General features: G+C 41.1%; 1 protein-coding gene across 1 annotated transcript; it reads left to right on the forward strand.

Annotated features, from left to right (window-relative positions):
- The first annotated feature begins 1130 nt into the window (after positions 1–1130).
- Positions 1131–17319, forward strand: zgc:162964 (uncharacterized protein LOC560569 homolog). Its single transcript, XM_060933548.1, has 8 exons — positions 1131–1366; positions 7120–7261; positions 7441–7581; positions 7948–8010; positions 8368–8533; positions 11795–11915; positions 12141–12416; positions 15187–17319. The coding sequence occupies exons 1-8, from the start codon at positions 1189–1191 to the stop codon at positions 15402–15404; spliced, it is 1305 nt and encodes a 434-aa protein (XP_060789531.1). The 5' UTR covers positions 1131–1188; the 3' UTR covers positions 15405–17319.
- The last annotated feature ends 343 nt before the right edge of the window (positions 17320–17662 follow it).

The following is a 17662-nucleotide window of genomic DNA, read 5'->3' on the forward strand; positions in this document are numbered from 1 at the left end:
TTATTTGTATTCTTGCAGGTAAATAATCACTGACAAATCAGTGCAAACCATGTAATTCTCTACTGATTGTCAAAATGGACATTTCAGACACAATTTCTGCCACTTAGCCTTATCTGTTGCATCTGAAACATTTCCAGTGCCTTAAACAACTCTTTTTGTGAGAAATAAATGCATACATGTCAACCTATACGGAATGTCCGTATTTTATACGGATTTGATTCAATAAACATAGTATACGGGCGTACAAATAAAGTTATACGGATTCTTTCAAAAAAACTTCAATATTTATTCAATTTCCACGATGATAAAAGAGCGCATAACATTTACAAACGTACTGTACACCACAGAAAGCACAAACAGCCAGTAAAGAGTCTTATGAAATCGCACGTTATCTTGTGGTAGCGAGACTTCGTTCCACTTTTGATCATGCGCACACCGCATTGTGAGAATCCCGCCAACCGGAGCGACTTTCACTAGTGACTGAAAAGATTCTGAATGGGCACTCCGGCAAGATCAACACAGACACTTGCTGTGACATGCAGCCTAGTGAGGTATTGGTGCAGAGTGCTAAAAAAGCTGTCATGGAGTACAATTCAGAACATTAGAGTGACACTTTGTGTTTTTATCGAACATTGGAGCTTTGTATTCATTCTGAAGGTTTATTGTTATTAATATTGAATAAAAAGTAACTTGGATATATCATTGTTAATTATCATTCAAATTTTAGGTAAATTATTTTAATTTGCATCTTATACGGATTTTATAAGGGAAATACAGATTTTGGAGGTTGGTTATACAGGTTTGATTGACCAAAGGTTGACATGTAAATGTTATTACTGTGATTTTTGATGTTATATTTAAGAGTTATTTCCGTTAAGGAATGCTTATATTAGTGAAAAAGGCAGTTTTTGACTATTTGGAGGGGTTATTAACTTCAGAGGCTATGTACAGGGGGATTAGCATTTTTCAGTTGGCCAAATATTGGTATTTCCATTTTAACTCATTACTTAAATGCCTTACAGTAGACGATTGTTTTCCTGAAATGAATAAGACTGTTGTGATTGGCTGCGAACTTTATGGGCGGAGACTGAGACTTTTTTTTTTATAGAGGAAGTGTCGGCGGGTTTTTTTCCCCTAACCGTGCGTGTCTGCGTTCGCGTCACACTGAAGGTGCGCCAGTGTCGCGTCATGGCTGCGCCAGCGCCTGAAGACGGATTAAAGAAAACTTCCAAACAGGAGCAGATTATTTCTGAAGAAAATGAAAATCCACCTGGGAAAAATGAGGAGCAGAAAAAGTGGAGTGTCGAAAATAACTGGGGCTTCTCTTTAGAGGGAATATTCGGACTGGCACTTAAATTTTTTAAAGGTAACATAACTAAGTTTTAGAGGGGGAAAAAATCTGTTTTTGTAAACACTGATGAATCCCTCTAATGAAGATCTTGTATAAATAAGATCAGATTTCTGGCTCTGGAATAGTTTGAAAATAAAGTTGATCTCTTGTAGGATCAAAACTATCAGCCGTACAGTCATCTCCAAAAGTATTGGGATAGCAAGGCCAGTTCTGTTGTATACTGAAGACCTTTTTAAGTTTGTGATCTAAAGATGGATATGACATGTATTTCAGTTTTCATTTTCTGATCTTTCTATCTAGACGTGCTAAACAACTTTGCACATGGTAGGTACACCACTCAACTCTGAGCAAAAGTATCGTAAGGCTTAATGCTTGATGATCCACTGGCATCACCAAACTGTTGCGGGTTTTTTCTGATCTCATTATCTCTAGCCGCTTTATCCTTCTACAGGGTCGCAGGCAAGCTGGAGCCTATCCCAGCTGACTACGGGCGAAAGGCGGGGTACACCCTGGACAAGTCGCCAGGTCATCACAGTGCTGACACAGACACAGACAACCATTCACACTCACATTCACACCTACGGTAAATTTAGAGTCACCAGTTAACCTAACCTGCATGTCTTTGGACTGTGGGGGAAACCGGAGCACTCGGCGGAAACCCACGCAGACACGGGGAGAACATGCAAACTCCGCACAGAAAGGCCCTCGCCGGCCACAGGGCTCGAACCCAGACCTTCTTGCTGTGAGGCGACAGCGCTAACCACTACACCACCGTGCCGCCCTGTTGCGGGTTTTTTATTTTTTTTAATTTGTGATGCTTTTCCAGGGTTGGACCGGCGCTTTGAGTTGTTGTTCAGAATCAAGTGTATTGCCAAGTACATTCTCACATACAAGGAATTTGATTTGGTGATTGGTGCTTGAACAGGTAAGAGAGAATAATTTAGAAAAGACAAAGTAGTTATACACGTAGAATAAAAAATAGACACCCTATGGGTACATGTGGCTACTGCTTATAAATAAAATTGTTTTCTGATGCCATATCCATACAGTAAATATAGCATATATACATGTTATCAATTATACTAGCCTCATCTCTTGCAAGCATCACCAAGCTGTGAGCAGCATCAGGGCTTGTAGTATTTTGGTTACCAATTTTGTTTACTGTGTTTTGTTCAAAATACAGTACTGTGGTCTATATTTTCAAAATCGTAAGAAAGCACTTGTTCATGAATTGTCTTAGAAGCATTATTTAGTACGAATGAGCACATTTTGTTTCACAAGTGTAAAGACTCTAAAATAAAAAATAAAATTTAAAAAATGAAAGCGAATAGCAGAAGTTTGACCAATTATACTTTTAACTTTAACTCTTAGTTTTCAGGAAGGAGCTGATTTATTCCCACATGGGACTTTTGTAATTGCAAAATGAGCAGATTGCTCAAAAGATTCCAACGTAGTCTTCGCTGCCTTCTCAAGATTTTGTTGAATGGCTGGAATTCTTGCTGTAAATATCTGCCAAAAGCTTAAAAAAAAAAAAAACCTTTCAGAAGGACCAAACAAAAGCTGTGATAATCAAAAGGTAAATTTTCTTAAAATAAACACCACTTACTTGATATCAAATCAGTAGCCTTGGCAAACCACAAGGTGAATTTCTTTTATCTTTTTATCTGCCGATTATCTTGCAATACTACGAGGTTTCTCGTATTTCATTTCTGGTTCTGATTGGTTCCGAAGTTTATCAAGAAGTAGAACAGGTAATTGAACTTGATCAGGATAAGTGCTGATTGGTTACGAAGTTTTGCTATTGTTACACTCATTCTTACAACACGATGACATGGTGGCTTCGCAACTCGTTCTTGTGTATCTTTGATAACGCGAGATCACAATTCGTCGTTCTGGTGATTGTAATGCTTATGTATATGCACATGTGCAGTGTGCTATTATTGCACTCATTCTTACAACATGATGACATAGTGGCTCCGCCTCTATGAGGCAGTAGCCACAAAAATAAGAAGAATCTTTATTATACAAATCTGAAAAGTGGACAAATTTAAGGGGTATGTGCATGAGTTGTTTTCAAGTCCAAGCTGTACAGTATGTCCAGAATGTGCAAAAATAGATCACATGATGAAGAGTCATGACATGAATGTGTGAGAAGAGAATATGTACCGTGGGTTAAATAAATAGCCAAGCTGTACAGCATGAGCTGGAATGTGCAATAAAAGTTCACAGAATGAAGATGTATGACATGACCAAAAAATGTGCAAAACCGCAGTGCAGAGAAAGTGCATTAATGTCACAGATTGAAACTGTGAGTTTAGAGTCAGTGGGGGTCTCTGACCTTATTGATGAGGCCAGCTGCAGTAAGGAAAAAGCTGGCCTTATGGTGTGAGGCTTTGGTTCTAATGGACCACAGCCTCCTACCAGAGGGGAGTGATTCAAAAAGTGTGTCTGGGGTGAGAGGGGTCGGCAACAATCCTTTCTGCTCTCCTCAGGGTCCCAGACTTATACAGGTCCTGAAGTGACGGAAGGTTGCAGCCAATTGTCCTCTCAGCAGAGCGAATGATGCACTGCAGTCTGCCCTTGTCCCTTGCCCCAGCAACATACCAGACGGTGATGGAGGAGGTGAGGATGGACTCGATGATGATTATGGTGTAAAAGTGCACCATCATTGTCTTTGGAAGATGAAACTACTTCAGCTGCTGCAGGAAGTACATCCTTTGCTATGCTTGCTTGGTGAGAGAGCAGGTATACATCTCCCACTTTAGGTCCTGAGTGATTATAGTGCCCAGGAAACGGAAATACTCCACAGAGGTGACTGGGGAGTCAGACAGGGTGATGGGGGAGGGTGTGGCAGAGCTCCTCCTGAAGTCTACAGTCATCTCCACTGTCTTTAGAGCATTAAGCTCCAAGTTTTTTTGCCTGCACCAGGACACCAGATGGTCAATCTCCCATCTGTAGGCAGACTCATCCTCATCAGAGAGGAGTCCATTGAGGGTGGTGTCATCTGCAAACTTCAGGAGCTTGAAAGACTGATGACTGGAGGTGTAGCTGTTGGTGTACAGGGAGAAGAGTAGAAGAGAGAGGATGCGGGGGGGGATCCGGTGCTGATGGTTCAGGAGTCAGAGATGTGTTTCCCCAGCTTTACGTGCTGCTTCCTGTCAGACAAGAAGTCAGTGATGCAACTGCAGGTGGAATCAGGCATGCTCAGTTGGCAGAGCTTGTCCTGCAGAAGAGCCGATATGATAGTGTTGAAGGCGGAATGGAAATCCACAAACAAGATCCGAGCATAGGTTCCTTGAGAGTCCAAGTGCTGGAGGATGAAGTGAAGAGCTATGTTGACAGCATCCTCTGTAGATCTGTTGGGTCTGTAGGTGAACTGCATTGGGTCCAGAAAAAGGTGAGTGATGGCTATGAGGTGGTAAAGCACAAGGCGCTCAAAGGATTTTATAACTACAGAAGTCAGGGTGATGGGACTGTAGTCATTTAATCCTGTGATCCTTGGCTTTTTGGGGATAATGGTGGAGACCTTGAAGGAGGCTGGCATATGGCATGTCTCCAGTAAGGTATTGAAGATGTCTGTGAACACTGGAGACAGCTGATCAGCACAGTGCTTCAGGGTAAATGGTGAGACAGAGTCGGGACGTGCTGCTTTGCAGGGGTTCAGCTTCTTAAAGAGCTTGTTGATGACCCTCTCCAGAATGGAGCAGGTTGAGGCTGTGGTGGTGGGTGGATGGGCCTCCAGGGTGAGAGGTTGTAGAGAGGCCCCAGCAGCAGTACAGGTTGGGGTGGTGGGCTGGAGTCAGAGTGTGGAGTCACAGGGGATGTTATCAGGACAGTCCCATTGTCTGTCTTTCAAAGTGACAGTAGAACTCATGCAGTTGGTTGACCAGGTGCAAGGTGTTAACAGAGTGGGGGGCTGAAGGTTTGTAGTTAGTGGGTAGTTACATCTTTCCAGACAGATGTAGAGTCATTGGCTGAGAACTAGTGTTGGAGTTTCTCAGAGTACAGTCGTTTAGCTTCTCTCACGACCTTGCTAAACCTGTTCCTAGACTCTTTAAACCTGTCCATGTCTCCACTTCTGAACACTTCTTCCTTTGCAACCTTAGCTGTCTGAGCTCATCTGTGAACCAGAGTTTGTCATTATTGTAACTCACCCTGATTTGTGATGGAATGCAACAGTCCTCACAAAAGCTGATGTAGGATGTCACAGCCTCTGTGTACTCATCCAGACTATTGATAGCAGTCATGAACACATCCCAGTTTGTACAGTCCAAGCACGCCTGAAGGTTCTCCACAGCCTCATTGCGCCACATCTTTGATATCCTCACTACAGGTTTCCTCAGCTTTAATTTCTATCTGTATGCAGGAATCAGGTGGACCCTGATGTGGTCAGAGTGGCCAAGTGCAGCTCGGGATGCCGTGATAGGCATTGTTAACTGTAGTGTAGCAGTGATCCAAAATATTCTCCTCTCTGGTTGAGCATTTAATAAACTGTTTGTATTTTGGTAGTTCATGGCTGAGGTTACCTTTGTTAAAGTCACCGAGGACAGTAACTAGGGAGTACAGGTTAGTCTGCTCCACACCCAGTATTTGGTCGGCCAGTGTGCGCTGTGCATTCTGCACGTTGGCCTGCGGTGGAATGTAAACACTGACCAGAATGAATGAAGTAAACTCAAGGAGGGAGTAGAAGGGTTTACAATTAATGAAAAATGATTCTAGGTCAGGAGAACAGTGCTGCAGGATCACTGACGCATCCAGCCAGCCGCTGTTTACATAAAAACAGATTCCACCACCCTTTGTTTTACCGGAGAGATCCATGTTACGGTCTGCTCTGAAAAGTTGGAAGGCAGCCAGCTGCAGCACAGAGTCCAGTAAGACATAGCCATAGCCATATCTCCATGAAGCATAAAATGGAAGATGAATGAAAGTCCCTGTTTCTCTCCACCAGCAACTGGAGTTCGTCCAGTTTGTTGCACAATGACTGCATGTTGGAGAGAAATATCGCAGATAGCGGAGTACGAAGTCCGCACCGACGGAGGGGCACAAGCACACCAGCGCGTTTCCTCCTCCTTCAGCGTCTCACCTAGTAAGCAAAGGTGAGAGCGTCTTTGACCAGAATGTCCAATATTTCCATGGATGACACCAGAAAAGTTGGTAGGAAGTCCACTGGAGTTATTTCCATGATGTTCAAAAGCTCTTCTCTGGTGAAAGAGATTTGAGTATCGCAGCAGTGAACTGAGTTTACAAACAAAATAAGACAAAACTATGTGCACCAATACACCAAGGCAGCCATCCGTGGCCCTGTTAGGTGCAGTTAACAATTGGGTTGAGTCCTGGTGATTGACTTGTCCAGTCTAAAACCTTCCACTTTTTCCCATTGATTGTGGCATTGTGTTTTGGGTTGTTGTCTTGCTGCATGACAATATTCCTCCTAATGAGATTGAATGCATTGCTATGTAAATGGGAGGAGGAAACTGGAGAACCCAAAGGAAATGCAGGAGGACACAGGCAGGAACTTCAGTAAGGTTGAGATTGAGTGTATGACAGTGATGCGTCTGGGTAATCAGAATAAACACAAATACGTAGGGTTGTGTTGTAAGTGCAGATGCAATGCTATAAAAGGCACAAGGTCTACTGTCTCCATCCATCGTGATGTTGAAAGTTTGGCCAATAACGGCTCTCCAGTTATTGTATGAGCTCCTTTCCTTGGGATTTAGTGCAGCTCCTGTGTGAAAATGTTGTGCAGTAATCTATATGTTTTTTTGCAGAGATGAACGGCAAGGCTTTCAATCCAACATATGAAGAAAACCTACTGTTTGTTGCACTTCAGAAACAAATCTTCCTTGGTCCTTATAATCCAAAGGTTTGCCCTGAGATTGGGTTCTTTGACGTCCTGGGGAATGACAGAAGGTCCTTTTTTTTTTTTTTTTTTTTTTTTTTATAAAGGTGCAAATTTACAAATGTGGCCTACTTGTAGCTTTGAGCTCATAAGCAAATACATGTGTATGTTCATGCAAGGAATCTGTCCAGACACAGGTTTCTCTGCTTCATATCAATTGCGCTTTACATAATGTACACTGTATTGGCAGGAAAAAATGGGCAGAGCTGGGCAGCACAGGTAAAGAGGATGCCATGGAGGAGTTTGTGAAGCTTCTGAACTCCTGCTGTAGCCTTTTTTCTCCGTACATCACATCTCATAAGATTGAGAAGGAGGAACATGAAAGGAGATTGTAAGTATAATTCTTTTAGATACAAGCTCTCTGTTTTTCAGATATTGTAAAATATATATTTAACACATATATACACAAACAAACGTAACACTATTAAATGTCAAGCTGGACCAATAAATTTGAGCTGAAGGATGGTTTTGTAGCCTGGAAGCATGTTGTAGTTAAATGGCTTCCTGAAAAATCCAAAACAAACAAACAAAAAAAAAAACCGACAAGACGTAGGAAGATAATTTAACTCTGACTTGAACCATGTGGATACTGATTCATTATCCTAACCACAGAACTGCACAGGGTGAGAAGATCGTTTTTGTCTTTCATTAAGAATTTGTTGGTGTTCTGACTGCACATGTGTACATCTACATTCAGAAGACAGGAAGAAGAGGACAAGAGGACAGAGGAGGCTGAAGGCTTACTACACAACCAGCAGAAGTGAGTAAATAGTGATTGTAAAGACAACAGATTTATTTACTGTCCGCTAATGTGCAGATCCCGTGCACCAATAGGAACGCCTTGTAATGCTTTAATTTGTGTGTGAGCATGTTATACCTTAGTGGGGATCAAATGTCCTCACAAGGATTGGTGTATGTGACAGTTTTGACCTTGCAGGAATATAATGGCTTTTTAAATACAAAAACTGCAAAACAAAAATGAGACAAGCCCAAATGTTTTCTTTTGGTTAATCAGGTTAAGGTTAGATTAGGTTTAGACAAAGTGCTGTCTTAATAATTGTTAATGGAAGGTTCCTTCCTACCTATCTACAAGGATTTTTTTTTTGTGTGTGTGTAGGCAACAGGTCATGGTTGCTCTGAATGAAAACACACCAGTGCAGTTCCTGCAGAATGCAAGACAGTTGTCCAAAAGCTCAGAACAGCAGCTGCTCATGCAACAGCCTCAAGAGCAACATTATCAAGAGTTTATACAGCGAGCCCACTGTACACACCAAGTCAAACAGGTTTATATCTATTGTTTGCCATTGAGCTGTACCCGCATACACTAACCTGCTATCCACCCGAATTGTACTTCTCATTTATTTATCCACTGGAGGAGCATTCTGGGGCATTTGATAACGTATGTAAAGAACTAAATAAATATGGCGAGAACTGTTTTTAAAGGCAAATCTATTTTCTTTTTCTTAAGCACCCTACAACCCCGATTCCAAAAAAGTTAGGACAAAGTACAAATTATAAATAAAAACAGAATGCAATAATTTACAAATCTCAAAAACTGATATTGTATTCACAATAGAACATAGACAACATATCAAATGTTGAAAGTGAGACATTTTGAAATTTCATGCGAAATATTGGCTCATTTGAAATTTCATGACAGCAACACATCTCAAAAAAGTTGGGACAGGTGCAATAAGAGGCTGGAAAAGTTAAAGGTACAAAAAGGAACAGCTGGAGGACCAAATTGCAACACGTTGGGTCAATTGGCAATAGGTCATTAACATGACTGGGTATAAAAAGAGCATCTTAGAGTGGCAGCGGCTCTCAAAAGTAAAGATGGGAAGAGGATCACCAATCCCCCTAATTCTGCGCCGACAAATAGTGGAGCAATATCAGAAAGGAGTTCGACAGTGTAAAATTGCAAAGAGTTTGAACATATCATCATCTACAGTGCATAATATCATCAAAAGATTCAGAGAATCTGGAAGAATCTCTGTGCGCAAGGGTCAAGGCCGGAAAACCATACTGGGTGCCCGTGATCTTCGGGCCCTTAGACAGCACTGCATCACATACAGGCATGCTTCTGTATTGGAAATCACAAAATGGGCTCAGGAATATTTCCAGAGAACATTATCTGTGAACACAATTCATTGTGCCATCCGCCGTTGCCAGCTAAAACTCGATAGTTCAAAGAAGAAGCCGTATCTAAACATGATCCAGAAGTGCAGACGTCTTCTCTGGGCCAAGGCTCATTTAAATGGACTGTGGCAAAGTGGAAAACTGTTCTGTGGTCAGACAAATCAAAATTTGAAGTTCTTTATGGAAATCAGGGACGCCGTGTCATTCGGACTAAAGAGGAGAAGGACGACCCAAGTTGTTATCAGCACTCAGTTCAGAAGCCTGCATCTCTGATGGTATGGGGTTGCATTAGTGTGTGTGGCATGGGTAGCTTACACATCTGGAAAGACACCATCAATGCTGAAAGGTATATCCAGGTTCTAGAGCAACATATGCTCCCATCCAGACGATGTCTCTTTCAGGGAAGACCTTGCATTTTCCAACATGACAATGCCAAACCACATACTGCATCAATTACAGCATCATGGCTGTATAGAAGAAGGGTCCGGGTACTGAACTGGCCAGCCTGCAGTCCAGATCTTTCACCCATAGAAAACATTTGGCGCATCATAAAACGGAAGATACAACACAAAAGACCTAAGACAGTTGAGCAACTAGAATCCTACATTAGACAAGAATGGGTTAACATTCCTATCCCTAAACTTGAGCAACTTTTCTCCTCAGTCCCCAGACGTTTACAGACTGTTGTAAAGAGAAAAGGGGATGTCTCACAGTGGTAAACATGGCCTTGTCCCAACTTTTTTGAGATGTGTTGTCATGAAATTTAAAATCACCTAATTTTTCTCTTTTAAATAATACATTTTCTCAGTTTAAACATTTGATATGTCATCTATGTTCTATTCTGAATAAAATATGGAATTTTGAAACTTCCACATCATTGCATTCCGTTTTTATTTACAATTTGCACTTTGTCCCAACTTTTTTGGAATTGGGGTTGTATTTTTTTCATACAAACATTTGTTATAGATTTCAGTTTTATGACCTCTATAACAGAAGCTTGTATGACTTCTAGAGTCAGTACAAAAAAAAAACATTTTAGAGTTCCAAATGTTCATTTTCCAGCACAAAATTAAATGTTATAGAAAGTGTTTGTATCTGAGCAGCATATTACATAAGAGAGCACTTTTCAGATTAAAAAATAAAATGAAGGCTTTTTTTGCTGCAAAATTAAGAAGTAAGTGTGACAGTGGGTGGCACAGTGGTTAGCACTGTCACCTCACAGCAAGAAGGTTCTGGGTTTGAACCCAGTGGCCGATGGGGGCCTTTGTGTGGAGTTTGCATGTTCTCCCTGTGTCTGCGTGGATTTCCTCTGGGTGCTCCGGTTTCCCCCACAGTCCAAAGACATGCACGTTAAGTTAATTGGTGGCTCTAAATTGATTGTAGGTGTGACTGTGAATGTTTGTTTGTCACTATGTGTCAGCCCTGTGATGACCTGATGACTTGTCCAGGGTGTACCCTACCTCTCGCCCATAGTCAGCTGGGATGGGCTTCAGCTTGCCTGCAACCCTGCACAGGATAAGCGGTTACAGATAATGGATGGATGAAAGTGTGACAGTGAAAGTGTCCAGAAGAACTGTGGCTGGTTCTGCAAGATGCTCAGTAAAACCTACAGCTCATTTCCTTATAAAACTGCACTCATTGTACCAGAGACTACCATTTTTTTTTTTAAGCAAACGTTCGTCTTGCACCACATATTGATTGATTTTTGTTTCTTTTGTCATGGCTTATTGATGTTTATAGGTTTGTTTTTTTTAATGCTGAAATACTTCATTTCATTATTTTTAAACCATTTTTGGTCTACAGCTTTTCTTTACATGTGCCTCAAACTTTCAAATCAGAATACACACGAAATGTAAAACTAACTTGCCAAATGAGACATCCATCCATTATTTGTAACCGCTGATCCTGTGCAGGGTCGTGGGCAAGCTGGAGCCTATCCCAGCTGACTATGGGCGAGAGGCAGGGTACACCCTGCACAAGTCGCCAGATCATCGCAGGACTGACACATAGAGACAAACAACCATTCACACTCGCATTCACATCTACAGTCAATTTACAGTAGAGCCACCAATTAGCCAAACCTGCATGTCTTTGGACTGTGGAGGAAACCAGAGCACCCAGTGGAAACACACGTAGACACAGAGAGAACATGCAAACTCCACACAGAAAAGCCCTCGTCAGCTACTGGGCTCAAATCCGGAACCTTCTTGCTGTGACAGTGCTAACCACTACACCACCATGCTGTCGCCGAATGAGACATTTTATACAAAACTGTTTTCACTATATGTCAAGGCATTTAGTGTCTTGGGAGGGACCACCAATAGGAACACTGAGACACTGTGGGGACAGTAGGCTGGTCCCCATGTGGAAACGTGTGTGTGTGTGTGTGTGTGTGTGTGTGGCAGGACACAGCTGAAGCCCCATCACCAGATTCAAGGTCCATCAGCCAGTCAGAATCATCACCGAAGAAAACATCTGAAGCAAACCCCAAACAGTGTCATTTATTCATAGACAGCAAATCAGGAGGTATGTGTAAAAGCATACCTTTTTATCTAGTTCTCACAAATTTCTGGTATTTTAGTTCTGAAATGAAAAGAATTTACAAACTGCACTTGTTCCGTATTATACTATGACATTCCACACCTGGAGATGCTCACACTGCTGATATGTAATGAAATGAAGCTGGTAGAACAATATCCCTGAGAGAGTATCCTTTTAACGTAACACCTTTACGCCTCCTGTCTAACGCAGAAGTGCCCATCATGGCGCCCTCCATGTGGACAACGCCTCAGATAAACGAATTTAAGGTGAGGACGCAGCAGGATGCCGAGTCCGTGATCACGGTCAGGAGAGGCGAAGTGCTAACTGTGCACATCCCGACTCATACCGATGGCTCCAAGTTCTTCTGGGAATTTGCCACTGATTACTATGACATTGCTTTTGGCTTGTACTTTGAGTGGCCAAACACAGTAAACGGTGTGAGAACTGAGACATTTGTGGAGTCTATACCTGAAATCCAAGAGGCAGGTAGGAAACGACGTCCAACTGCTTTTGACCACTAGAACTGAATGATTAATACTTGTAGAGTTCTTCAAGCTCCAGTTTTATGGGTTTATGGTTTTAATCCTAATCTATTAGGCCTAGACCAGGGCTGGTTCACCATGATCCCCAACCACAGCAGTGATGCTGGTGTGACCTGCACGTTTGTCTACAAATGTATTCAATAATTTCTGGATGAAATGAAACCGTCCATGTTTGTTAATTAACTTGCTATCCATCATCCACAAACTGCTTTCACCTTGTTCACGGGGAAACCAGTGATGATCTCAGAACAGGGTGGAATTTTTTTTAACTGGTCAACGAGTTAGATTGAGTAATTATTCTCAGTTTTTGGCAATTATTAAATCAAATACACTTTGTCATTGCCATTGGACAAGAACAACTCCTAACACTCACCGGCCACTTTCATAGGAGCTTGTTCTTGATTCTAAGATTCCTGTTCTTGGCTGCAGGAATGGAACCCAATGTGGTCTTCTACTGTTGCATATTGGGATGCTTTTCTGCTCACCATGGTTGTAAAAAGTGATTTATATGAGTTACTGTATCCTTTCTGGCAGCTCAAACCAATCTAGCCATTTTTCTCTGACCTCTCTTATCAACAAGGCGTTTGTTTCTACCCACAGAACTGTCGCTCACTCAGTTTTTCGCACCATTCTGTGTAAACTGTAGAGACTGTTGTGTGTGTGAACCCCAGGAGATCAGCAGTTTCTGAAATACTCAAACCACTCCATCTGGCACCAACACCCATACCACAGTGAAAGTCACAGGGATCACAATTTTTCCCATTCTGATGTTTGAAGTGAACATTACCTGCAGCTCTTGATTTGTATCTGCACGATTTGATACACTGTGCTGCTGTCAAGGGATTGGCTGATTAGATAACTGCATAAAACAGCAGGTGTATGTATGGGTGTTCCTAATAAAGTCCTATATCCTAATAAGTAGATTACTTCATATGACATCATAAAATTCTGTATCATTAAGAAAATAAAAAAAATACAACCCCGATTCCAAAAAAGTTGGGACAAAGTACAAATTGTAAATAAAAATGGAATGCAATGATGTGGAAGTTTCAAAATTCCATATTTTATTCAGAATAGAACATAGATGACATATCAAATGTTTAAACTGAGAAAATGTATCATTTAAAGAAAAAAATTAGGTGATTTTTTTTTTTTTTTTTTTTTTTTTTTAATTTCATGACAACACCACATCTCAAAAAAGTTGGGACAATGCCATGTTTACCACTGTGAGACATCCCCTTTTCTCTTTACAACAGTCTATAAACGTCTGGGGACTGAGGAGACAAGTTGCTCAAGTTTAGGGATAGGAATGTTAACCCATTCTTGTCTAATGTAGGATTCTAGTTGCTCAACTGTCTTGGGTCTTTTTTGTCGTATCTTCCGTTTTATGATGCGCCAAATGTTTTCTATGGGTGAAAGATCTGGACTGCAGGCTGGCCAGTTCAGTACCCAGACCCTTCTTCTACGCAGCCATGATGCTGTAATTGATGCAGTATGTGGTTTGGCATTGTCATGTTGGAAAATGCAAGGTCTTCCCTGAAAGAGACGTCGTCTGGATGGGAGCATATGTTGCTCTAGAACCTGGATATACCATTCAGCATTGATGGTGTCTTTCTAGATGTGTAAGCTGCCCATGCCACACGCACTAATGCAACCCCATACCATCAGAGATGCAGGCTTCTGAACTGAGTGCTGATAACAACTTGGGTCGTCCTTCTCCTCTTTAGTCCGAATGACACGGCGTCCCTGATTTCCATAAAGAACTTCAAATTTTGATTCATCTGACCACGGAACAGTTTTCCACTTTGCCACAGTCCATTTTAAATGAGCCTTGGCCCAGAGAAGATGTCTGCACTTCTGGATCATGTTTAGATACGGCTTCTTCTTTGAACTATCGAGTTTTAGCTGGCAACGGCAGATGGCACGGTGAATTGTGTTCACAGATAATGTTCTCTGGAAATATTCCTGAGCCCATTTTGTGATTTCCGATACAGAAGCATGCCTGTATGTGATGCAGTGCCATCTAAGGGCCCGAAGATCACGGGCATCCAGTATGGTTTTCCGGCCTTGACCCTTATGCACAGAGATTTTTCCAGATTCTCTGAATTTTTTTATGATATTATGCACTGCAGATGATGACGATATGTTCAAACTCTTTGCAATTTTACACTGTCGAACTCCTTTCTGATATTGCTCCACTATTTGTCGGTGCAGAATTAGGGGGATTGGTGATCCTCTTCCCATCTTTACTTCTGAGAGACGCTGCCACTCCAAGATGCTCTTTTTATACCCAGTCATGTTAATGACCTATTGCCAGTTGACCTAATGAGTTGCAATTTGGTCCTCCAGCTGTTCCTTTTTTGTACCTTTCACTTTTCCAGCCTCTTATTGCCCCTGTCCCAACTTTTTTGAGATGTGTTGCTGTCATGAAATTTCAAATGAGCCATAATTTGGCATGAAATTTCAAAATGTCTCACTTTCGACATTTGATATGTTGTCTATGTTCTATTGTGAATACAATATCAGTTTTTGAGATTTGTAAATTATTGCATTCCATTTTTATTTACAATTTGTACTTTGTCCCAGCTTTTTTGGAATCGGGGGTGTAAACTAGACTCTCTTATTTGTCTCTAAAATGTATGACAGTGTATACTGTATCATTTTTGCAAGCAGGAATCATCTCAAATCTACAACGTCTGATTCTTTCAATGCAGGTCAGACTGAAGAGACAAAAAACTCTGCGAAGAAAACTACAAACGAAGTTCCTCGGGTTAGCGAGGTGGTGCCACTCTTTCGGCGAGACAGCCATGAGAACGTATACGCAGGCAGCCACCAGTACCCAAGCCAAGGAGTTTACTTGCTCAGATTTGACAATTCTTATTCATTCTGGAGGTCAAAGGTTGTGTATTACAGAGTCTACTACACCAATTAGATTTATCACACGTGGATATGCCTTGTCTCCCAAAGCCTGAGCACTGAACTCCTCACACACACCATGAATTTCTCATTTAAATAGTGAGAGAAGTGAAAACACTTCCACAGACACTACAGTGTGTGCAGACTGGCGTAAACTGTGCTTATCTTTTTAATGGCTGAGATGGAAGGTTCAGAGCAAAGGTCTGTGCCTTTATTTTTTTTTTTACTAGAAGCTCAACGGATCCTGAACTATGCATTAAAAATAACCAACATGAAGAAAGCAGTATTTTCTGATATACAATTAGATAGATGATTGATTGATTGATTGATTGATTGATTATGGAAGTAAAAATATTCCAGATTTTCACGATTAGGGCTGTGTTGAGCATGACAGCAATCCAGTGCTGTAGAAGACTCTCTCAAAGGCTAATATATATATAAATGTGTGCAAATCCAAGCAATAATCTTCCCACGTATGCTTAGAATTAGGAGGCTGGAGTAACAACAAGCTGTAAAACTGTGGGATGTGTTCTCACAACACCTTAAACCATACAGGTAATTAATTAGTGGAGTTGTCACTACATTTCCATTTTTAATAATGGTCAATGTTATTAGTCAAAGTTTGGGATTTGTTTTGCACAAAATCTTGATAGTTTTCCCAGAACCTTGTCTTGATAAGACTTCTTGATGCTGGGGTTTTCCAGGAACAGCTGAATATATATATCTATATCTATCTATCTCTCTCTCTCTCTCTCTCTCTCTCTCTCTCTCTCTCTCTCTATATATATATATATATATATATATATATATATATATATATATATATATATATTCAGTGTTCCCAGTATGCAGTGTTTTGGTATGTACCAAAAGTGGTCTGAGGAAGGACAATTGGTGAACTAGCGACAGGGTCATAGGTGTTGAAGGCTTACCGATTTGCATGGGCCACGTAGGCCAGCCCATATGGTCCAAGCTCCCACAGAAGAGCTACTGTAACAAACTGCTGAAGGAAAAAAAAATTAATGCTGGCTAAAATAGAAAGAGGTCAATGAGCCTTTGACACCCATGACCCTGTCGCTGGTTCACTGGTTGTCCTTCCTTGGACCACTTTTGGTAGGTACGAACCACTGCATTCCAGGAACACCCCACAAGATGTGCCATTTTGGAGATGCTCAGACCCAGTGACCTTGCCATCACAATTTGGCCCTTGTCAAAGTTGCTCAGATCCTTATGCTTGCCCATTTTTCCTGCTTCCAACACAACTTCAAGAACTGACTGTTCTCTTGCTGCCTAATATATCCCACCCCTTGACAGGTGCCATTGTAATGAGAATCAAATGTTCTTCACTTCACCTATCAGAGTTTTTAATGTTATGGCTGATCAGTGTACCGTATATACTGCAATCATGAGACACTTTACTTATACACAGGTGAACTCATCAACTTGTGTAAATTTGGTGCAACCTGGCTGCACCAGAACCAATTTCAAGGTTTCGTAGCAACCAGAATAAATACTTATGCAATCACAACTGTATTGATTTTCATTATTATGGACTTGGCTGTCATGTACATTCATGGCACACAATCACACTGAAGGCTAATTCAGTTCCAGCTGAAACACGACACAATGTGGAAAACTTCAAGGTTAATACATATGCAAGGAACTGTATCTCAGTGGGGGACAGTTATTTTCATCTCAGTTCGATAAACCAGATCTACAGTAGTCCTTATACTGTTTACATTAATATTAACTATGACCGAGAGTCAAGCAACAGAAATTTGTTGTACTTTATTTATGATTACATGTAATGGTTAAAAGGTCCAAAGTGTGATTTTTGTAAAAACTGTAACTGAGCAAGAGATTTAAATGTTCTAATATAATATATGGATGATTATCTGTCTGTCTTATAAATAAATCTAACTGGTTACTTATCAATGTACATCCTCTGTGTGTTGAAATAAATCATAATTTCACAGCTTTTTATTTATTTTTATTTATTTATTTATATTTTGGCTTGTCAGAAAATTTAAAAAAAATAATTTTACTTTGTGCCCTGCGATGATCTGGCGACTTGTCCAGGGTGTACCCTGCCTCTCGCCCACAGTCAGCTGGGATAGGCTCCAGTTTGCCCGTGACCCTGCATGGGATAAGCGGTTACAGATAATGGATGGATGGAATTTTACTTTGTCTTGAACACAACAGAATATTTAACCACTGAATCCATACTGACACCACCGACTACTGCTTTTGCTTCAGGCTGGGAATATTTCCACC

This window comes from Neoarius graeffei, chromosome 11, assembly GCF_027579695.1.
Source record: "Neoarius graeffei isolate fNeoGra1 chromosome 11, fNeoGra1.pri, whole genome shotgun sequence".
NCBI classification, from domain to species: domain Eukaryota; kingdom Metazoa; phylum Chordata; class Actinopteri; order Siluriformes; family Ariidae; genus Neoarius; species Neoarius graeffei.

Excerpts from the sequence above, each read along its gene's own strand:
- zgc:162964 (XM_060933548.1), top strand. The coding sequence starts at position 1,189 with ATGGCTGCGCCAGCGCCTGAAGACGGATTAAAGAAAACTTCCAAACAG. Across the intron at positions 7,262-7,440 it reads GTCCTGGGGAATGACAGAAG|GAAAAAATGGGCAGAGCTGG; the intron begins GTCCTTTTTTTT and ends CTGTATTGGCAG. Across the intron at positions 8,011-8,367 it reads TTACTACACAACCAGCAGAA|GCAACAGGTCATGGTTGCTC; the intron begins GTGAGTAAATAG and ends GTGTGTGTGTAG.